This window comes from Strongyloides ratti (genome assembly GCF_001040885.1).
Source record: "Strongyloides ratti genome assembly S_ratti_ED321, chromosome : 1".
Lineage (NCBI taxonomy): Eukaryota > Metazoa > Nematoda > Chromadorea > Rhabditida > Strongyloididae > Strongyloides > Strongyloides ratti.
The window spans coordinates 8423914-8447182 of record NC_037307.1 but is presented as its reverse complement, the minus strand read 5'-3'; the positions used below and the strand labels follow the sequence as shown (position 1 = coordinate 8447182).

The window sequence follows — 23269 nt, the reverse complement described above, 5'->3', positions numbered from 1 at the left end:
AGAAGTAATTTACAAAATTTTATTTCCTAACGTTCTTGTAAAGTTTGGAGTTTTTAGTTCAACCAACAATAGACTACTAAATATTGATAAAGTAAAAACAAATAGTCAAATTAAAAATTAATCCACACTTCTGTATTGAGCACGTCTTGGATACCATGGAAGAATAATATCAGCATAAGGCCGTCCATATCCTATAACAAAAAAGTTTTATCATTAATAAAATATTAACTCACTATCATTAACATTTAAGAACTCGTCAGAATGCAATTGCTGGTAATGTTCCAAAATAGCATCCCTAGTTTTATAATGATGTTCCCTAATAGCCCCTAAACCGTAACCACAAAATCCGATTGCAGCAAAAATAAATAATCGGGGAATCAACTGATGATTCCATGGCTTTCTAAAAAATCTATTATGTTGGTAAGCTCCATAAGCAGCTAATCCAATAGCTGCATAGGCAGCTTTAAAAGGATAAGTATGTGTAAATGGATCAATAGGAACTCTAGGTCTATTGTTTTCTCGAACATAAGATTCTCGGCGATCAATCTCTGCTTCATCCACCTTGGTGACCTCTGCCATCCTAAAATAATTATTTTACTAAAAACCACCACGTGAAAATTAAAAAAAAGTAAATGGAAAATAACCAATAAAAAAAAAATAAAACGAGAATAACACTTTCGTCATTACTTTATTTTATGAAAAACATAAAAGCCCAAATTCAATTACAAAGGGTTACAAATAACATTCTTGTCAAATTTTCAAATTAAACCAAAGTTGACTAAAATGTTTACTCCTAAACGAAATACATTAAGAAAATATCTATAATTCTTCCTTTAACGATCAAATTTAGCTGGAAAACGACCTTCCTCACGGAGTTCATCCCACTTTTCGACCCAGAAATTAGGACAAAAATCTTTATAAACATTTTGGAAAAATTTGCATGGCTCGTAATCTTCACCCATCAAATTTTGACAACGGAAAAAATCAACGTAGTAGGTAAAACATTGACGTTGTTTACGAATTTGTGGAAAACGTGCGTCATATGGAGTAGACCAAAAGAAGTCTTTCTTCAATTTTTCATCGTGTTCCTTGTTGTACCATACATTAGATTCTAGATCTGGAAGAACATGATCATCCTTAATTTCATTACACTTCTCTCCAATTGTTTTAGGTATGGGAAATTTTGAAGCCATCGTTCTTTTCTATAAATAAAACATTTTAAAAAGTTTTTCTTTAAAAAATAAATAAAACTACGATTAAAAATAACAATCACAATAGTTGATTCAATATAGGATATAAGAACATGCTTCCCTATAGTCAACGGTTACTATATTCCAATTAATATTTTCTTTGTCAAACAAATCTAGTCAAGATTTCTCCTGGACTACTGTTTATCTTGGTTTTAAATATTTTTTAATTGATAAATATATGTATGGAATATGAGATAATGGAAATTGATTGTAGAAGTAGTTACTAATTCTAACAAGAGGAAACGTGTTCAAAGTTAAGACAAACTTAGGCTTTAATATGGTTTGGTAATATCTTCCGTCAAATTTAAAAAACATTTACTAATACCAGATATATTAATAATATTGTAATGAACGGTTTTTTGAAAAAAATCAAGAATTTTTCTGTATTGTAAATTATTTTTAAATGTTAAACTTTAATTAATTTTTCTGTAACTCGTACCTACTACTTTTTACATCCTTTTAAAGCTAACTTTTTAAATAATAAAACAACTTTATATTACCTGCTTCGTATCAATTAAAAATTATTAAGCTCAAGTATTTCAGAATTTAAAAGACAAAAAAATGTAGCTATATAAATGAATTAAAATTAGCTTGAAGCCGGTTGTATTGACAAAAGGAAAAATTTAAAAACGATTATTTCTCTAACCTTCTTACAGACAGAGAAAACTCAATTTTTCTTCTTAATTCGTCCTTTTCAAACGACAATCCTGTTGCCCCGAAATCCTCTCAAGAATATAGTCATTGGAATAATGTTCATTTAAATTTATTTTTTAATATTTTCCCCAAGATTATTTACCATCAAAAAAATGGGAAAAAAATCAAAAGTAAAAACTCCTGCACCTCAAGCATCGTCCAAACCAAAAAAAATCAATCCATTTGATTTGAAGTACAATAGAAATAAACAAAATGTAAGTTCATTATAAATATTAACTTATTATTTCTCAGGTACTTGGAGCTAAAAAATCTATTGCAGGGACTCCAGGACTTTCTAAGAAACGTGCAATGGATATAAGAAAGCAAAATCTTGGTGCAGAACTTAATCGTTTTGGAAAATCAAATGTAATTAGGGACAAACGTCTTGGTGAGAGAGACTTAACACTCACAGAAGAACAAAAGGCAGAATTAAGATTTAAAGTACAAAAAGAAAAATTTTTCAAAAAAAAAGCTTCAAAATATAATCTTGAAGAAGGCATACATGAAGATTTGACTCACAAAGGGGCCAAGTTAACGAATATTCAGAAATTTGAAAAAATGGATATGAGTGATGAAGAAGGAGATCTTGATCCTACTCTTCTTGCTGATTCCAATTTTGGTGGAAGTGCTTTTGAGAATGTCAATGAAATTCCATTAGGAGAGAGAGTCAAAACTAGACGAGAAATTTTAAATGAAGTTATTGCAAAAAGTAAACAGTTGAAATATGAAAAACAAAAGGAAAAAGAAGCATGGGCTGATGAGACAAAAAAATTAGATAGTATGTTGAATGATTTACGAAATGCGGGTCAACTGAAGGGTCTTGTTATGAGAAAGTCAACAGATGAAGAACAACCAAAACAAAGTATTGAAGATTCAGAATACGATTATTTGTTTAAATCTCTTAAACTTGATTGTGGTAAGATGGCTGTTGCAGAGAAAGGAATAAAGTTAAATCCCGAAAGAAAGAGGAAAGTAAGTGTTGTGGTTGAAGATGATGAGGATTTGAAGAAGAAAAAGGACGATGAATTTGAATTGAGATTTGATGAGCATGGAAAAGTTGTAAATCTTCCAAAAGATGAAAAATATTCAATTACAAAAATACGTACTGGTTCAGATACCGAAAGTGAAGATAGTGACGACTGCGATGACGATGACATTGATGATATTTTAAATTCAGAGAATGAAGATAACGACGATACTGAGATTAACGATGATCAACTTGATGAAGAGGAAAATATTACAGATGAAGAAGAAATCGAAGATGAAGAAAATACATCAAGTGAAGTAGATGAATCAGATGAAGAAGAAACCATTAATGATAAAGATATTGTCAGTTCTTACGAAGAATTAGTGAATGAACTTGAAAAAGTTTCTTCTACCAAAACAGTATTAGAATATATTGAAGAACTTTGTGAAACATATCATCCATCCAAAAAACAAGGGAACAAAGAAAAACTTGGAAAATTATTTGTTTTTCTTCTTAGACATTTTGACAAAACATTCAAAGAAATAGAAGATGAATCTACTATTAACTCTCTTTCTATTCACATTCGTGCCTTATATAAATTGGTTAAATTTGATCCTGACTTTGCTTTACATTGTGTTAGATCTCTTCTAAAACAGAAATTCAAAACACGTCATCAAAAAGATTTGACTGGTCCAATTACTTTTGATATAATTGCTTTCTACAAATTAATTCCATGTATATTTAGGACAGATTCATATTTACATCTAATTTCAACACCAGCAACTTTGGTATTTATGGATATTTTAAATACATGTCATATAAAGAATTCAATTGATGCTGCTAAAACATCATTCTTTATCACTCTTTATGTAACGTCATTTGAAAGGAACGACTTTTTCTGTCCCGAAATTATTGCTCATTTAAAAGGTCTCCTTATGATGTGTGTTCAAAACAAGGAAAATGAAACATTTCCAACACTTCAATTCCCTTTAATTTATCCATACAGAACAGCATTATATATATCTAAGTCATATAAAGATGCTAATATTAAACCTTTAAGTATAAGTAAGTTATTTGGAAACATTTATAATGAAGATGATGTTGGAGTAACTTTATCTACAATAACAGCTATCATTAAAAATCTTCAATTTTTTACTACTGCTTACACAAAATATTCCTGTTCATTTGTTGCTACATTTGAACCTTTCTTAAAATTATTGAAAAAAATGCCTCTTGAAAATTATCCTGAATCTTTAGAAAAACTTTGTAGAGATACTATACAATTAATAGAAAATGAAATTATAAAAAATTCTTCTGTTAAGAGATTAAGCAAACCACAAACAGAAATAAAAATGCTTAAGATGTTAGAGCCTGATTTTGATGAAGATTTCAACCCTGAGCGTAAGAAGATTAAGAAGGATGCCGCTAGTCAAAATAAACAACTTAAGCAAAAGCTCCGTAAAGAGACTAAGGGTGCTATAAAGGAACTTAGGAAGGATGCTCAATTTATTGCACAAAAAAGACGTGCCGATCTTGATGCTATCAATCAAGAAAGAATTCAAAAGACTGCTACAATCATTCGCCAACTTCAAGGACAGGAGTCAGAAGGCAGGCAGCGTTTCTACAATAAATAATAATTGTTGTTTTGTTATTTTTTTATTTGTATCATTTTTTTATGTTATTTTTTTTTTTACTTTATCTAAAAATACCTTTTGTTGACAATATTTTAAAAAAACTCCCAATATATTTTATGATTCCTATCTGGAAAAGTTATGTCATTTTCTTTGCTTTGCCAAGGGTTCACTATCCCAATCTATCTATCTTGCCAATTTTTAATTCTACACGCATTTATCATCGATGTACTCTATATGTTTAGTGTAAACTTTTTCATGACCTTTTTTGTAATTTAATTGTTTAAAAAATATTGGTATAGAAATATCTGATAAAGGGCTTGATAAAATATCCCTTAGGTATAGCATTCTGTCAGTGATTTTCTTTTAACACCCATATATAATATCCCATAGTTCTCTACGTTGTCATTCAAGCAATTTTTTTATTATAACTACCGTTAGTATGTTTTTACAACGTCATCCTTCGTGCACTTTATTCTTTTCAATATCTCAACCTTTTTTTTTTATCATCATTTTAACAATTAATATATCATTACTACTTTAATTTAATACATATCGCCATTTTTTTTTTAAATATAAGTATAAATATAATATTTTAAATAAATGTCTTTTTTTTTCCAGGAAAGCATTTGCCCCTCTTTTATTGCAAAAGAAGAAGTGCTACTATATAAAGTGGTAATAAAATTATAATATTTAATAAAAAAAAAGAAAAAAGTCTACTGTCAAAAAAACACAACTATTGTTGGTAAAGAAGAAAGAAACATGTCTGTAGTCAAAAGCGATAACCAAAATGATGAGTGGAAAAAGGACCTCAAATTACCAGCAAAGGATCTCCGTTATAGAACTAAAGTAGGTGGTATTTTTTTTTTGATGACATTATATTGATTATTTTTAAGGATGTAACCGAAACTAAGGGTATCGAGTTTGAAGATTTTTGTTTGAAGAGAGAATTACTTAAAGGAATTTTTGAAAAAGGATGGGAAAAACCTTCACCAATTCAGGAAGCTTCTATTGCTGTTGCTTTATCTGGACAAGATATCCTTGCTCGTGCTAAAAATGGAACTGGAAAAACTGGTGCTTATTGTATACCATGTGTTGAAAAGATCGATCCAACTGTTGACTCAATCCAGGCTATCATTGTCGTACCAACAAGAGAATTGGCCCTCCAAACATCCCAAATTTGTGTTGAATTGTGCAAACATTTACCAATCAAGGTTATGGTTACTACTGGTGGGACTGTCTTATCTGACGATATTATGAGACTTAATGGTACTGTTCATCTTGTTGTTGCAACTCCTGGAAGGGTCCTTGATTTAATTGAGAAGAAAATTGCTAAAGTTGATAAATGCAATACTATTGTTCTTGATGAAGCCGACAAACTTCTTTCCCAGGACTTTCAAGGAATTCTTGATAGACTTATTGAATCCCTTCCAAAAGGTCGTCAAATTATGTTGTATTCAGCCACCTTCCCATTGACTGTTGAACAATTTATGAAACAACATATGAAGAGACCATATGAAATTAATCTCATGGATGAGTTAACACTTCTTGGAGTTACTCAATACTACGCTTATGTTCAGGAGAAACAAAAGGTTCATTGTTTGAACACACTTTTTAGAAAACTCCGTATCAACCAATCAATTATCTTCTGTAACTCTACTCAACGTGTTGAACTTTTGGCTAAAAAGATTACTGAACTTGGTTATTCATGTTACTATATTCATTCTAAGATGGCCCAACAACACCGTAACAGAATCTTCCATGATTTCCGTCAAGGAAATTGTCGTAATCTTGTTTGTTCGGATCTCTTTACTCGTGGTATTGATATCCAAGCTGTCAATGTTGTTATTAATTTCGACTTCCCAAGGAATGCTGAGACATACCTTCATAGAATCGGACGTTCTGGACGTTATGGTCATTTAGGAGTTGCTATTAATCTTATTACTTATGAGGATCGTTATAACTTACGTCGGATTGAACGCGAATTGCAAACAACTATTGACCCTGTTCCTAAGAGCATTGATCCAAAACTCTATGTCGCTGAGTATCAACTTGTCAACGATCTATCTAATATAGATGTCAATAAGGATGATGATCAAGATAATAACTAAGATTCTTTTATGGTAGCTCAGCACGGTTCTCTCTCCAGGTTTCTCTCAATACAACTACAACTCTCATTTGCATAGTGCGCATTTACTGGTGTGTTTATTTTGATCTCTGGTGTGTATTTCCGTGCTTCACATGTTTAATATTTACTACTATATATTTTCTGGCATTATTACGTATTAATTTTGTCGTTATACATTATGTTATTTCTTTACTTGTATACTGAAGATTTTCTACTTTAGTTATATTATATAATATTCTCTAATTAACTTTATATATATATTTTTTAACCCTTTCCTCTCTACTTGTCTTAAGAGAATTTCAATATTTAGTGTGTATTACAAGATGTTTTTATACATATCATCCTGTAATATCACTTGTTATTAGAATATAAATATTTTGCTATACTTGTTAATAGTTTTTAACTATTGAGATTCTCTTCTTTTTTTTTGTAATATCGTCTAAGTCATGAGTCAATATATAATTTAATGTTAAAGAACGATAGATAATATTAATCATGTTCTTTAATCATTAACCACAAATTTCTTTGTATTTTATCATTGGAAAACATCCGGTTTTAATTAATTGCAATCGTGATTTATATTACTTCTTAACACCTCTATTATATTGTATTAAAAACTGTTTTGTTATCTCTTTTCCAGATTATACATACTTTAACTTTAAGTGTGTGCCTGATGTGTCATTATTTTATGTAATTTATATCATCCCATTAATAACTTTTTTTGATGTACGTGTTATATCTTGTAATTAACATATTGGATGATTTTATTATGTAACAAAATTGTGCACTATAAATCAATTTATCATAGAGATTTCCAATATCTTTCTCTATTTTTTTTATTGTAATATCATAAGTCAAACTAAAATTCTAGTAATTTTAGTTAAATGTTTTACAACATTTACATTAAAAATGATAGAATTGTGATCTTCATATATGCTTAAAACAATTCACTTTTTATGTAATCATTCGGTACTTATTGTTTTTATCCCCCACATTTTTGAGCAATCAAAGGGGATTGATAATAAATTGTTAATTGAAAAAATGATATAAAAGAATTTTAAAACAAAAAATTTTTTTCTTCAATACCCGGTTACCCAGTAAAAGTTAACGTACAGGGTTTAACCAATATATTTATTATATAAACTATACTGTTAAAATACTGCTAACAATTTTTTTTAATAAAAATATATTAAATAAATATTTAATACATAAAAAAAAGTTGAAGTTTTTTTTAAAATAATCAATTTAATTATTTTCCAAAGAATGTAACACTGGACAAGTATAGATTAAGTTAGATTTTGAATTAATGTCTAGAACTTTTGAATAAGGTTTTTTTTATAATTTTTTTTTGTATTCAAACTGTTTGTAATCCAACGTGAAACTTCATAACAGTTGTCAATAATAGATTCTTTTTCAAAAATTGCTGTTATTCAGAGAATGAAAATTTTATTTCCTTACTAAATCACCAATTTCAAGGACCAATTTTTGACAAAAAAGAAACAATTGTTACGATTCATAATTAAATTAATTTTTAAAATAATATTGTTTTAAACATTTATATTATTAATAATTTTTAAAATAAATAAATATTTACAACTTCTTTGTTAACTTTAAAATTTTTATTTTAATTTCATAGTAAAAAAAATACTTTGATTTTTTTGTTTAAATTTACATATTTTGATATAAACAAGTTTGTGATAAATGATTTAAAAAACAGCTATTGTTATTGTTACTTTTTTATTTACTTTTTAAATATTTTTAAACAAGTGATATAATGGTAAGATTGATTCGTTAATGTTTATTTTACAATAAATAAGTAGATTTTTTACATATAAAAAAAAGTATATTAAAAGATTATAAAAGTTATAAGGTAATTGATCATTGAATATTATTAAAACAGATATTTTTTAAAAAAGATATAATGAAAATGATTTTTTATTATGAATGAATGAAAGTTACTTTGTTGGGAGAAAGATTCACTAAAGAAAGATTTTGAGGCAACAATGATACTTCGGCGGAATTTGTAGAAAAATTAAAGAATGATTTGTGAAACCGATTCCAGGCAGAAGTTTTAAAACATTTATAAAAGTGTTAAAGAGAAGGAGCAGCTCCATAAACACTTATCATTTCTAATATGTAGAGGAAATATAAGATAAAATAAACTAATTTTTATTATATTATTATAACTTTATGATATTGTCCATTAAAAGAAATATTGCTATAAATATTATTTTTTTTATTATTAAATATTTAAAAATAATAAAATAATATAATGTAAACAACAAAAATGTGTATTTTTTTTTATTTTTAAAAAATTATTAATAATTAAAATGCATTTTAATGAAAAAAGAAAAAGAATATATATACATACAAAAGTTTTCTATTCTTTTGTCAAAGTTTTTTTCTTTTTTTTCTTTATCAATGATACCAATATAATATATTAAACGCAAACATAGAGACAAGATATATATATATATACATATGAATGTAGTATACATTTATCATCAGGGAGGTTGTTTCTTTTTCCATTACATTTTACTATTACTCCTTCTCACTCGTCATCATCGTTATGTCAAGACAATATAAAATAAATTTTCCTCGTCCTATGTGTTTTTGGTATGCTAATGACGTTGAAGCATGGTTGAAAATTAAAAAACCAAAATTAGCTTTACGATATTCAGGGATATTTATAAATAATTATGTTACAGGTAATACTTTTTTTTTTTATTATCTAAAATTCAAATTTTTTTTTTATATAGGACGTGTTTTAGTTGATATGACAGAAGCTGATTTAGCTGAGATTGGTATTAATAATCATGAGGAAAGACAAGAACTTCTTGTAGAAATTAAAAAAGGACGACTAACAAGTGATCTTGATGAAATGATGAAGTTAAAAGATATCTAACTTGTTTGTGAAGATTTTTATTTATTTTCTTTTTCTTTTGTATATTTTTTTTTATCAATTTTATATTAACGAATAATAGATTAATAATGGCGCATTCTTGATAAAATATGATTAGATACTAAAAACTTTCTTTTTATATTTATCTATAATGCTTATATATAAAAATATATATATTATGTTTTTTTTATTTAATTTTTTTATTTTACTTTTTCATTCATTACAATCTAAATATAATTGTGTAATTGTTGAGGGAAAATTATTATGTAATAAAAAACCTCAAATTGTTAATGAAATTCAAGTATATTTATATGATTATGATCGTATGTTTTATTATTTAAATATATAAAAATTATATTTTAGCTTTTATTTTTGATTTTGATGATAAGATGGGAAAAACATTGACCAATGGTACTGGATATTTTAATATATCTGGATGTGGTGAAGATTCTGGTGAAAATAATCAACCTGATCCTTATTTACTCATAAAACATTATTGTACTGATAATGGAAAAATGGGAAAAACATATATTGGTCTTTTACCTATCTTCAAACCTAGAAGACAAAATATTGGTAAAATTATTTTAGATAATGAAGATTATGAATAATAATTTTCTTTTTCTATTTTATTTTTACATAAAAAATATTTTTCACTTCATCTTATCATATATATTCTTGTAAATTTAAGTTTAATAAACATATTTTTTTTTATAACTTATTATTATATCTGTTTAAATTGATACTTTCTCAAACATTTGATATAAATTTAATCTGTTTTTATGTAAAGCTAAACTACAGCCATATAGCATATATCTTTTATCATAAAAATCGATGTCTGACAAACACACATACATATGCCCATTTTCTAGCAGTGTTAAGAAACATTAATATTAACCTTTACATTTAATGGTCTTTTTAATATTTGTTCCGGCAAGTATTTATTTCTTTATACATTAAAAAAGATAAATAAATTATATATTTTTTTTCTTCTAAAATGGACTCATCATCAACTATAACAATAACAAAAAATATTATAAGAAATTGTCTTAGATGTCATCTAAAATTAACTCTTAAACAAAAATTTGGTATTGCTTTAGCTATTTTTGTCATTTCAATTTATTCTGTCTACTTTTATGCTTTAATCTTTTGGACCAAGAAAGGAATTTTTTCATACAATCACAGTTAAAAAATCAAATTTAAATATATCAATATTAATCACAATATCTTCCTCTTTTTTTATTCCTGAATTATGTGTATGAATCTTACCACAAAAGATAACTATATTTTTAATTTAAAAAAATATGCCTTTTTAAATTATTTTTTTATCGTAATTTTAAATTGAAGAAAAATAAAATATTCTTTTTATTATTTATTTCTATCATATGTTGAATTTAAAATTGTTATTTTTAAAGATATTAAAATATAAAAAAAAGACTTTTTTTTGATTAAGACACAATTTTAAAAATGTGTAAATTTTATCACAATTTTAGTTTAAAAAAATTTATCTATAAAAAAAATACTTTAATAAGCAGAAATTGAATTTAAGATACTGTAAAAATAGTTAATTTTTTAGAGCAATAAATAAAATTAATAAAAATCATGATTGCATTCAATTTATGTATAATTGTATATTTTTAAAATCAAATATGATAATCTATATTCAGCACATTTAATTATTACGGAATATTTGATAATTATTAAAAAAAATAACAGAACTTGGTGGATAATATGTATTTATTTAATACTTTAATTCACCATAAAACTTTAGTTCCATATAATGAATCATAAATCTTGAAAAAGTTTGTTATACCACTAAAAGATAAAAATATTGGTATGATACTTTTTATAAATCCTTGATTATTTTTTAATTATAATTTTATTGTTCATAAACTATATGAAAAACATTTCCATACTCGAAATATTTGATGTTTTTTTTAATGTTTAGAAAATATATTGATTTTCTTTCAATTTTTATTATTAAAAAAAAGTTTTATGATTTATCTTTTGATAATTTATCCTTGTTAACATAATTAATACCATAATCTGCTTTTTTAAGAATACTTTCAAATTCTTGTACCCACAAATGGTCTCTATTTGGAACAAAAGTTATCCTTGGTAGTGCTGGATTATGTAAACTTTCTGATAATTTCTTCCATATATTATAAGCAGATGAGTCTAACACTTCTTGTGTTAACTCATCCGTCTTATCTCCCTTACATTGCCAATAAATTTTAATGTTGTTAAAAACAAGTGGAATTTCAGCTTTTAAAAATACAATATCGAATGAAGCAAGTGTAGAATCCTCACTTAAAACCATTTCAAAATGTTCCTTTATTAAAGCCTCAAGTTGCTTTTTCTTTTTTGAATCTAATCTCCTTGTTTTAGAATATTTTAGAGCTTCCAACATCAAGATCTAAAATATACTATTGATATGTAAAATAACATATATATACCGTATTATCTAATGCAGCACCAGCTCCAAATCTTAACATGTGTTGTCTTGTAAATACTCGCTGCATAGTAACATCTAATCTAGGAGCATCCTTAAATGAGACTACGTTAAATTTTCCTCTTCCTGTTTTTGGAAATGATTTTCTTGCCATTTTTGAAAAATTTCGTAACCATTGTACTCCTATACCTCCTAACATTATACCCCTCTAAATAAACAAAATAAACATTTTTTTAATAATTTTTGAGTAAGTAAATAGGAAAAAACCCAAAAAAAAGTATTTTAATAAATTAGTATATATATTTATCTATACAATATTTTAAATAAAATTAATTGTACATTATTAATACTCCTTTTCTTCCCAATAAAAATTTAATTAAAAAAAAAAGACTATTCAAGTTGTTGCTTAAGATTATTAATCAATTTCCTTGACTTATCAAGATAACTTTTTCTATTTCTTTCAATTAAATCCCATTTACGATCTTCTAATAATCTCCTAACATCTTTTGGCATTTTCAATAGTTTCTCTGACAATGTTTTACTGTTAGCATATGCCTCCTTTGATTCAGAAATTAAGCCACCCTTCATAATAATATTAATTGTTTCACCTGGATCTTTAGTCACACGCAAATTATCTTTCAAAACTGATAAATGAATTTTAGGATGAGCTTGTTTGATCTTAAGTGCCCAACTATTTAAATTAGCCTCTGTAACATTATTTTTTGCTATTTTTCCTGATGCCATTGCTTTGTTGTTTCTTGATTCTCTAAATATTCTACGTAAAGCTTCATTAACATCAGATGATGTAAATGATGTTTTTTCTATCTCAAGATAAGCTGATAAAACAGAAGAGCACCTATCTGCAAACTCCTCACTAGTTTCGTCAGGTTTCTTATGCATGGGTGACAACCAATTTATATGAATTATAGAAACTGGTAATAACATAAAAAATAATACATCCTCCCACCATGGAGATCCAATAACAGTTGACTTTAATTCAGAAAAAATTGGTCGATGCATAGTTAAAGCAATAGGTTGAATTGTTTCTGCTACTTCAAATGGCCATGAACTAAATTTTAATAATCCCTTATTTCCATTTGTAATACATCCTTCTGGAAAGGATAACAATGGTAATGATGTATCTGAAGCATTACATTCTTCATGTTTATGTGCCAAATATGCTTTAACTTGTTTTACAAATTCTTCTCTTCCTTTTTTTGCTCCAAGATCAACATATCCTAATGTCCACCTTAAAAAGTTTGGAATATCCCATATTGAAGGTAAAGTACATGATTGAGATAATTCAATTGCAAAATGATCTATTGCTGTTATATGATTAGCAACCATCAATCTTGTTTTATTGTCCCAATGTTCTACAGGCCCCTTATTTACAATAACCTATACATAAATTTATAAAAAATTTCCTTTATTATATTATTAACTTACAATCCCCATTAGCATAGCATATATTCTAAGAATGGCTGAACGAATAACATAATTTTTTCTTAATATACAAGCAATAAGAAACATTTGAATTCCAAGACCCAATCTCAGAAAAAATATTATAAATCCAATGGGTAAATAAATATAAAATAACCACTTTTGATAATGTGCTGATGGTATACGTTCTTTATCAAATAAATCATTTATCCGAAGACTCATTCCTTCTAAAATGATACTTAAAACTGATGAATAAATATTACAAAAATTTATGGATAATAAAATATTATGACTATTTTATTAATAGTCAAAAAAAAATTAACCTTATTACATTAGTAAAAAAATTTATCTTCACCAGATGTCATATGGTCTTAGTATAAATGATAAACAATCATCTGAAACTACTATATTTCTGTCTAGTTGGAAAAATGTGACTCATGATAAAATATTTCGTCTTAGGAATCAATTTAATTATTTACACTTTTAAAAAGTAAAAATTAAAATATTAATCAATGATAATATATATATTAAATAAATTTTACTCGCAATTATTAATGTTTAAATTTATTTAACTAATTTAATTAGTAATATTTTAACCGTTAGTTAAACATTTCAGTTAATTGTTTATAAAAAATCTTTTCAAATAGATTCAAAGATATCCTTTTTATTTATTTTTAAAATTTCATCAATCAATTTAATGTCTTTTTCTTTTAAAACTTCACTACCTCTAAAATCACTAGCTTTTTTAAAAATTTCTAATTTTTTTATCATATACTTTTTGGTAGCTGAATGAAGAATATCAACAGCTAAATCTTCAATTTCTTTAATTTGTCCTTTTGTTACATTTTGTAAAGTTTCTTTAACATTCTGCTTGAAAATATCTTCCGGAATATCAAATTTGTTTTTCTCATCTTTTTGTATTTTATATCCTAGTATCTTTTTTTTAGAGTTGTTATTATTAATATTATTCTTGTGATGTTCTGTTAACTTATTTGATTTTTTTCTTGCCATTTTAATATATTGTAACTAGGTGTTGTCAAACAGTGTGCTGATATTTTATTAAATTTAACATATTATATATAAAAAAATGGATAAAAATTTGTATAATATTTTTCATAGAAAATTAAAAGTTTATTACAAATAAAATTAGTCAAACTTTAATTAAATTATCATAAAAATAAAAAGTTGACATTTTAAGCGGGAAAAATAATAAAAAAAGTATTTATTTACTTTACTTAGTATCAAAATTATATGTTAATACATGATGTTTTACTGATAATATAGATCCGGCAACCACATGATAAGAAATAAAGATTATCATAAATATTTACAGAAAGATAAATTTATTGGTGGAATAAATATTCTTGTAATGAAATAAAAAAGCGTCCATTATTTTAAATACAACACTCAAGAAATAAATTTATCACCACCAAAAATTATTAAAAGAAAAACAAAAATCTAATAAATAAATCATAAAGATATACAATATCTATTCTTTACAAAATTATATACAACTACAATACAGGTAAAAAAAACGTTTAGGAATAGAATGCTAATAGCAATTATTAAAAAAATAACAAATAAACTTCTGATTATGATCCACCAATTGACATTATTTTTCTCGCAGCTCTCATATCTCTGGGATATAAGGTTGCCTTTTCCCTTGCACCCGTTACAACATTAGCCATTTTAAAACAATCAACCAAATACTGTTCTGAAACGGTCTGTAAAATTTCAATAACATCTTTTCCAAGCCTACATTCATTTCCTGTGACGTCCTGATAAATTTCCCTTACTAAACGGTTAAACGGTGCGCGTGGAATATTAAATGCCATTTTAGACGAAAACTTTTCTGAAATTTGTGAATTTTTTTGTCTGTGTAATTTATCAATAAACTTTATATTTTTTGCAATGACATCTTTATGGTGTTTTCTAACATCTTCTCGAACACTCTCCAATTCATCATCGTCAATATCTGACAAGTCGTTTTCACTATAAACAACTTCAACATCCTCTGCTTCTGAAAAATTATCCTCCTCATCAGAAGAATAATCTAAATCTTCTGATTCTGGTGAGTTCTCTAGATTTAAATTACTTGCTTTCCCATGCAAGAGTTTGTGATTAGAAATATCTCCAAGACTATTACTTCTACTTTTCCTAAAAAATCGTGGTGTTTGATCGTTAATTTCCAATGGTGGTGTATATCTTCGTTTCGAGGTAACATCAGGAACAATAAATGACACTCCTTTAGAATTTTGAGAACTCCTTTTTGATCCACGACTATTTTTTGTTGAAAGTACCTCATCAAAATGAATTACTCCCCTATTTGGAGCTGAAGATAATTGTGATCCAGTGGAACTTTCTTGTAAAATTATAGAAATATCAGGTTCACCATCAAAAAAATCATGTACAATATTCCGATCATTTCTCCCTCTTTGAACAGTTGAAGTAAGTGGACCATTGTCATAATCAAATACATCATATGTTTCTCCTTCCAATAATTCACTTTGATGATCATCAAGAGTTGTATCATGCATAGTTGAGGATAATTTTTCTACATCATCCACTTCATCACCACTATTTACTTCCTCAATAATTGGTCCTGAATTTGGGGGGGCTTGGATGGCAAATTGTGATGAAGGAGACAACCTATTATTAATATTTCTATCATTTTCTTTATTGTTTCCTATAAAATATATTTACAAAGTATAATTATAAAAAAAGGCATACCAAAATTAAACCAATTTCCAATAGTATTAGCGGAAGCATAAGTTTCTCCATAAATCTGATATTGTTCTTTCGGCCGAGCTGTAAATCTACCTTTTCTCATGATAAAAATACAAAATTAATTGGAAGGGTAATGAAGTGTGTTTACACGAGAATAATGCGAAGACATCTAAGTACATACTATTCCAATCATGTTTACTTAAACCAATGAGTATAACGGTAATCATTTAAAATGTTAATAACGGGGGGGGTTTTATATGAGTCAACCATATTTTTCTTTATTTATTAGTCCAACCTACTTTTTTTTATAATAATAATTTTTTATAACTAAATTAATCAAATTTTTATTTGTTATACTTTTTAATTTCCTTAATATTATTTTTAAAAAAAATTTTTATTATTAAATTTTCAAATGTATATTTAAAATATCAACATTATTAAATATATTTTTTTATCACAATAAAATTATGATTTAAAATATTTTATAAAATTTTACCTTATTTCTTGGAATAATTTTTTTTTCTAAATTATATTTTATAGTAAATTTTTTTTCTTTTTACTAAGTAAATGTTAAAATTTATTATATATTTTACTAGAAACTATATTAACATAGGAAATATAATTTTATTTGTATGTTTTTTATCATTTTTTGGAAAAATTATATATGGTAAGAGCTTTTATTAAATATATGTTCAAGTCTTTTCGTTTTGAAATATTTTATTTATCACACAACTTTTAATCATGCTTTTATTATAACAATAAAAATTACAATTATAAATAATATGGACGCGTTACTTTTAACATGAAGACGTAAAATATTTTTTTTCTACTTCCTTTCACCATGAAAATAGCTTATCAGATTATTTTTTATTATAACGTATATGATGTTATAATTTTTTCTATCTTTACATAAATTTATAAAATATATACAAAGTTTTTTTATACATCATTTATCTTTCTTGCTTTATTATTCTCATTATGCATATATATATGCATATATTTTTTTAACTTTATTTTTCGAAAAATATTTGTCTTAGATTAGATTGAGAGCATTATTTTTTATATATTTTTTTTGTCCATATTTTAGTTATATCCAAACTTGTGGTTCTTTTCCATGTGTTTCAGTGTCTTGTCAAAAATTTTTCGACGTCAGACTGCCACACAATTAAATAATAACTGTCGTTCTTTATCAGATAAAAGTAATAATATGACTGCTAAACCAAATCCCGTTATTATTCCCCCAGAAGGTGAACATACATCTACAGTAAGTTTATATTAATATTTATTTTTATTTTTTTTTTAAGTTAATATTTTTACATGGACTTGGTGACCAAGGTTATGGATGGGCTGATTCTTTTCAACCACCTATGAAACCTAAAGGAACTAAAGTGATTTGTCCTCATGCTGCTGAAAGACCAGTAACACTAAATATGGGAATGGTAATGCCGGCTTGGTTTGACTTAAAAGGTCTTTCTCCAACTGATCCAGAAGATGAGGCTGGAATTAGTACTGCAACAAAGTATGTTCATAATCTTATAGAACAAGAAATTAATAGTGGAATTCCATCAAAACAAATTATTGTTGGAGGTTTCTCTATGGGTGGTGCTCTAGCTATTTATGCCGGTTTGACATATGACAAACCTCTTGGAGGTATAATCGGTTTATCAACATTTTTATGTCAAAGAAACCAATATCAAAGTAAAGTAACAGCCAACAATAATGTTCCAATATTCTTAGGGCATGGAACTGCAGATTTTTTACTACCTTTTGCTATAGGTAAAATGACTGCTGAAAAATTGAAATCTTCTAATCCTAATGTTGAATTCAAGTCATATGAAGGAATGCAGCATTCTTCATGTCAACAAGAAATGGTAGATGTTCAAGCCTTTATTAAAAAAGTTTTACCATAATTTTTTTTTATTTTCTCATAGTTATAAAATGATTTATTGTAAAATAAACTTTTTTTTATCATTAATCTTTTTAAGTATAATAATAGTGTAGGCAAAATTTGAATTGATGTGGTTTTTTTTTTAATTTAAAATTTTTATAAAATAATCTTATATCTGAAGGTCGTTGTGATACTATTAAAAATGAATAAAAATTTGAATTTTGAAATAAACTTTTCAAATAAAAAAGTAAGAAAATGATTTTAAAAATTGACAGGTACAAAAACTATGTCATGTAAGATAATCTAATGAAGAAATTAGAAAAATAAAAATGAATAAATTTAACTTTGAAATTGTTAAATCTACAGAATATCAAAAATTACCATTTGAGAACTTTCAAAACACTGTTTAGAAAATTTATAAAAAAAATAAAATTACATAAAGTAATAAGAAAAATAAATTTAAAAAATAACTTATTTTTGAAGTTTTTAAAAAGGTAGTTTATTTTTTTTTCAAAAACAAGTTAATATTTTACTTAATAATAAAGTTATTAACAGGAATATTTTGCAGAAAATAAAAAGAAAAAACTTTTTGAATGCAATATATACTAAAGATTAAAAATTAATCAAAATACTAATAGTGATGTGGGGATTTGAAGAAACAAAATAAATTGAAAATAATTCGTTAATAATCCAACTAAAAAGTTTGTTTAAAATATTATTATTATGATTAAAGATTCATATTAAGATATAATCTTTATATAACTTTTAAAAATGTTCTCCAAAAAGAATAATTTTAAAATTTCTAAACTGAAAACCAAAAATTAAAAAGTTAATTATACATATATATATAAAATCCTCAGTGACATTTCAAAATTTTTCTGTTAATGATGGTAAGGTAAACTTAAAATTTAATTAGTATAAACATTACTTGTGAATACATGATATCTTTACCTAATGATAAAGAAATATTATTTTATTTAAAATTTAAAAAAAAAAGAAATGATTATATAGCAAAAATTAATGATATGCAATATGAAATTATTTATATATTATAAAAACTGTTTATTATAATATTGTAAATTTTAAGTTAATAAATTATTCTTATCATTCATTTTGCATTTTGTATTACTAGTCATTTTTAGACAAAGTAGAAGGATTAAAAATATATTTAATCAACTTATTTTTTATTCATTTCAGAAGTCTTTTTTAAATTGAAAAAGATGGTGTTGTTGGTCTGTTGGACCATGACATTTTTTTTTTTTAAAAAGAGAGTATGTACACAAAGCCACCAAATGAAACTTTATTTGGGGCAAGAGAGATGATGAAACCATAACTAGCGTATATGGTAAAAGAAATAGAATTGAAGAATGGCATCTAGTTTTTCTTTATCTATAAAATGATCTTTTTATCATAAGGCAATTTTAATTTAAAATAAGATATTGTAATAAAAGTCAATAAACATGTGTTTTGTTTTCAATAGCATTCTATTAAAATTTTGATGGCTTCATAAAAGTTTATTTAATATTTCATGTTTTTTTTTTATTTAATTTAACTACAATAAATGACAATGAATTTACCATTCTTTGTTATCATTTTTTTTTTATTATTTATTTTCAGGCAATCTTTTAAAATTTATTTAAAACATAGCTCTTTTATCAATAATTTGTGGTATTAGAATTTATTCTAATTTAAAAACAAGAGTGCGATTAATTCACATATTTCTGACAAGTAAAGCATATTTTTCATAAAATTCTTCTCATATTCAAAAACTAGCTACCAAATATTTGATATTTTGATGTACTCAAAATTGTTGACAACACAAAGGTGATGAATTGATAATAAAGTTTTTTTAAAGAACTACTATTTTTTTTTATCAATTGCACTATTTTTTTATTCAACCATTTCTTTTAACAATTCTTTTAACAAATTCTTAAATTTATTCTTATATAATTATAAATTTTTGATAAATATTTTTCATATATATCTTTAGAGAAAATATTATTTTACATTTTAATTAATTATTCCCATAACATATATTATTTGATTTTCAATGATAAATGTATGTATATAATTAAACATTTCAATGTACGTTTTATATCGAGTCAAAAATAGTTTGTTGAAATTTGAAAATTTATACCTTTTTTTTATTAAGATTTACACATATTTTTTTTTTGTTGATATTCTTTTATAACTATTATATTGAATAAATTATTTATTTATAACTTATACTTAAGAATAATAAATAAGTTATTCTATCAAATATGTTAATAATATAAATTATAAAATATCGTACTCGATAATTAATTAATTTTTTTATCATATTTTAAAGTACAAATTTAGTATATTAATTTATAATGAAATAAAATAATATAAAAAGTAATTGTAAATTATTATTATAACAATAAAAAAATGTATCTAATTTTCTAGACATATTTTTATTGATAATTTATACAAAAAAAATTACTTTAATTTAATATATAAAAAAATTTTTTTTAATTTGAAAGATATTGAAGATAAAAAGTTATCTTTATCGATATAAAAATAAAATTTTTTTGTTAATTTAAGAATTATTAAAATATAATATTTAAGCATTTAACTGTCTATATTAATCTACCATCTTTAATAACATGTTTACATCTCTTAAAGAAGTAATAATTAAATGTTTTTAAGCATCAAAAACCTATATCTTCTTCTTTATATTTAACTTCTTCTATCTTAAGCAGCTATATATTTCATTATTAATTTTAAATTAAATAAATATTAAGGTTCTATTGGAAGAAGTACAATTAAAAAAAAAATTTTTTTTAATACGTTTATATTTTCTTCATTAATATTTCTACTTACTATCTACCTATTTCTAATTCTTTCTTATTGTTTTAAGACAGCCTTATTTTTTTTAATTTCACCCTTCTTTACTCTTAATAGACATTCTCTACGTCAAACCATTTTCTAATGAAGTTTATCAATGGTAATTTATATAACTGTTACATTTAAAAGCCTTCTCTAACTCATATTATTATAAAGTTATACTTTTTCAAAAACTAAATTTTTCTCTTTCATATTATAGTTTTATTTTTTTATCCTCAAGATGATAAAATTTATATTTATTTTAAAAAAAAAAAAACAAATTATATGAAATTTTCAAGAAGTCAAATATTTAATTACTCCTCTTTTTTATCTCAAAACATTTGAAAACATTGTTTTAAAACTTTGTATTGTTTTATTTTATTAAATATATTTACTAAATATTTTTTTTTTCTTTTTGATATACAACACAAAAAACAATTATTAACATTTTTTAGTTATAATTTTTTTTTTTCAAATATATATCTCAATTAATATTTTTTTTTATAAAATTAATACAATATGCATGAAAAATGATCTATTTTAATAAAGTCAAATTATATTTCATAGAAGCTTAACCACATTAACTACTTCAATGTATAATTATTTTTCAAATGCCATTCAGTAAATAATCTCTTCTTTGAATATCTAGTTAAAATTTATTATATGTATAATTACCATTTTTATTCTTTCACCTAAATTTCTTATTAAAAGCATCCTCTTTTTCTTAAATTTATCTTTTTATATATTTTTGAGAAAAAGCATACTTTCTAATCATTTTTATACACTTTCTTTAAATTCTAATTTATTATACAAATATTCATTACAAAATATTCATTTTTCTTTTTTATTATACTTTATTGGTTAAATTAAATTTTATAACTATATCTTTACAATATTTTTACCAAAAATTCTTCTTGACACTTCTTTAAATTTTCATCATTATTTTCTATACTTTATTTTCTACATAGATATTCTCAATTTTATGTCAAAAATTTTTTTTTTTTTTTGTTCTATATTACTAACACTATTTCATTTAAAACAAAAATTTTATTTTCTTTACAAAAAGAAAAAATAAAAGGAAAACAAAATTTTTTTCACTATCAGCATAATGAATCATTAATTTATACAAAAAAAAGGTTATCACTTATTATTTTTATTTTAATCTACATTAAAAGGTGCTATATTTTTAAAAGAACAGTTTTAAAAATTAAATATACAAAATTATTGCAAAAAAAAAAAATTATTATAAAATAATGATAATTTTTAATTATCATTATAATGATATCTAAAAGACTCCTTTAATTAATGATAAAATTTTGCAAACTAAAAATATAAATGTTTTGCTCTTTAAAAGAAGTATCTTGACTTGTATAATGATAATTATTTTTTTTGTACAAAAATTATATTTTATTAATTATAAATTATTAAAATAAAATAAACCATAGTTTTATTTAAATGAAAATGTTATATATATATAAATTTGTAAAAATGTAATATACATCTATATAATTTTAAATTACTCCTTCTGAAACTATAGCATCATGAAAACGATAATCTTCGCTCAAGAACATATTTTAAATGTGTCTCATAACAGATTGCCTTTTTTTTTTTTATTTTATTTTTCTTCACATATAATCTTTTACTCCTTCAAAAAAATATATTTTCCTTCTTATTTTTATTTATTTCTATTGAAGGTATATAATTTTTATTGAAATTATTAGTGAAATTTAATAATAATATTAAACTTTAAAAATATCTAATTAATGAACATTTAAAGGACATTAAAAAAAAATTCTTTATTCTCAAATAAAAACAGACTATTATTATATATTATAGTTAAATATTCATTTAATTTTCTAAATAATCTTTATATAATAATTTAAAAAATATTCTTAATTACTAAATCTTTTTTTTTTATCAAAATTTGATATGGTTTTTTTTTTATTCTATTAATACAACATATATTTTATTTAAAAAAAAGCTATTTTTTTATGTTATTAAAAAAAAATATTTTATTTTATTAAAATAAAAATTTAAAAAGATGTCATTTATTATAAATGTATATTTTTGGTATCATAGTTATTTATGTCTCTATAAAATTTTTAACTTTATATTAAATATCAAATATATACACACAATCTAATGTATTTCATTTTTCTAGAACAGCATAATATAATATAAATTTTTCTTCCTTACTAATAAAGATGAAATATTTTTATATTAACTAATAATTTATTTCTATTAATAACGTCACAAAATTTTATTAATAACTTCAAACATCATGCAGCTACCAAACAAACTTTTACATATATATATATATCTTTATATTATTAATATTTAACTTAAT

General features: G+C 24.1%; 11 protein-coding genes across 11 annotated transcripts; 5 read left to right on the top strand and 6 right to left on the bottom strand.

Annotated features, from left to right (window-relative positions):
- Positions 1 to 117: 117 nt before the first annotated feature.
- SRAE_1000263100 (NADH:ubiquinone oxidoreductase, subunit b14.5b family-containing protein) lies at positions 118 to 579 on the bottom strand (the record flags this gene model as incomplete). The annotated part of the gene is made up of 2 exons (XM_024649731.1): positions 118 to 191; positions 234 to 579. The coding sequence occupies 2 exons, from the start codon at positions 577 to 579 to the stop codon at positions 118 to 120; spliced, it is 420 nt and encodes a 139-aa protein (XP_024503578.1).
- Positions 580 to 833: 254 nt separating this feature from the next.
- Positions 834 to 1193, bottom strand: SRAE_1000263000 (Cytochrome c oxidase subunit 6B1; the record flags this gene model as incomplete). The annotated part of the gene is made up of 1 exon (XM_024649729.1): positions 834 to 1193. One exon carries the CDS (start codon positions 1191 to 1193, stop codon positions 834 to 836), a length of 360 nt encoding a protein of 119 aa, XP_024503577.1.
- An 863-nt stretch (positions 1194 to 2056) lies between these two features.
- SRAE_1000262900 (Nucleolar protein 14) lies at positions 2057 to 4544 on the top strand (the record flags this gene model as incomplete). The annotated part of the gene is made up of 2 exons (XM_024649728.1): positions 2057 to 2158; positions 2196 to 4544. The coding sequence occupies 2 exons, from the start codon at positions 2057 to 2059 to the stop codon at positions 4542 to 4544; spliced, it is 2451 nt and encodes an 816-aa protein (XP_024503576.1).
- A 759-nt stretch (positions 4545 to 5303) lies between these two features.
- On the top strand, positions 5304 to 6652 carry SRAE_1000262800 (Probable ATP-dependent RNA helicase DDX6; the record flags this gene model as incomplete). Its single annotated transcript, XM_024649727.1, has 2 exons — positions 5304 to 5390; positions 5438 to 6652. 2 exons carry the CDS (start codon positions 5304 to 5306, stop codon positions 6650 to 6652), a joined length of 1302 nt encoding a protein of 433 aa, XP_024503575.1.
- A 2586-nt stretch (positions 6653 to 9238) lies between these two features.
- SRAE_1000262700 (Sterile alpha motif domain and Sterile alpha motif, type 2 domain and Sterile alpha motif/pointed domain-containing protein) lies at positions 9239 to 9574 on the top strand (the record flags this gene model as incomplete). The annotated part of the gene is made up of 2 exons (XM_024649726.1): positions 9239 to 9377; positions 9429 to 9574. 2 exons carry the CDS (start codon positions 9239 to 9241, stop codon positions 9572 to 9574), a joined length of 285 nt encoding a protein of 94 aa, XP_024503574.1.
- Positions 9575 to 9749: 175 nt separating this feature from the next.
- SRAE_1000262600 (Transthyretin-like family-containing protein) lies at positions 9750 to 10179 on the top strand (the record flags this gene model as incomplete). Its single annotated transcript, XM_024649725.1, has 2 exons — positions 9750 to 9894; positions 9935 to 10179. 2 exons carry the CDS (start codon positions 9750 to 9752, stop codon positions 10177 to 10179), a joined length of 390 nt encoding a protein of 129 aa, XP_024503573.1.
- A 1382-nt stretch (positions 10180 to 11561) lies between these two features.
- SRAE_1000262500 (K homology domain-like, alpha/beta and Ribosome-binding factor A domain-containing protein) lies at positions 11562 to 12219 on the bottom strand (the record flags this gene model as incomplete). The annotated part of the gene is made up of 2 exons (XM_024649724.1): positions 11562 to 11984; positions 12025 to 12219. The coding sequence occupies 2 exons, from the start codon at positions 12217 to 12219 to the stop codon at positions 11562 to 11564; spliced, it is 618 nt and encodes a 205-aa protein (XP_024503572.1).
- Positions 12220 to 12410: 191 nt separating this feature from the next.
- SRAE_1000262400 (Ancient ubiquitous protein 1) lies at positions 12411 to 13682 on the bottom strand (the record flags this gene model as incomplete). The annotated part of the gene is made up of 2 exons (XM_024649723.1): positions 12411 to 13418; positions 13467 to 13682. The coding sequence occupies 2 exons, from the start codon at positions 13680 to 13682 to the stop codon at positions 12411 to 12413; spliced, it is 1224 nt and encodes a 407-aa protein (XP_024503571.1).
- Positions 13683 to 14099: 417 nt separating this feature from the next.
- SRAE_1000262300 (Hypothetical protein) lies at positions 14100 to 14471 on the bottom strand (the record flags this gene model as incomplete). Its single annotated transcript, XM_024649722.1, has 1 exon — positions 14100 to 14471. One exon carries the CDS (start codon positions 14469 to 14471, stop codon positions 14100 to 14102), a length of 372 nt encoding a protein of 123 aa, XP_024503570.1.
- Positions 14472 to 15052: 581 nt separating this feature from the next.
- On the bottom strand, positions 15053 to 16290 carry SRAE_1000262200 (Histone H3 family and Histone-fold domain-containing protein; the record flags this gene model as incomplete). The annotated part of the gene is made up of 3 exons (XM_024649721.1): positions 15053 to 15169; positions 15236 to 16146; positions 16191 to 16290. The coding sequence occupies 3 exons, from the start codon at positions 16288 to 16290 to the stop codon at positions 15053 to 15055; spliced, it is 1128 nt and encodes a 375-aa protein (XP_024503569.1).
- Positions 16291 to 17301: 1011 nt separating this feature from the next.
- SRAE_1000262100 (Phospholipase/carboxylesterase/thioesterase domain-containing protein) lies at positions 17302 to 18097 on the top strand (the record flags this gene model as incomplete). The annotated part of the gene is made up of 2 exons (XM_024649720.1): positions 17302 to 17451; positions 17492 to 18097. The coding sequence occupies 2 exons, from the start codon at positions 17302 to 17304 to the stop codon at positions 18095 to 18097; spliced, it is 756 nt and encodes a 251-aa protein (XP_024503568.1).
- Between the last annotated feature and the right edge of the window lie 5172 nt (positions 18098 to 23269).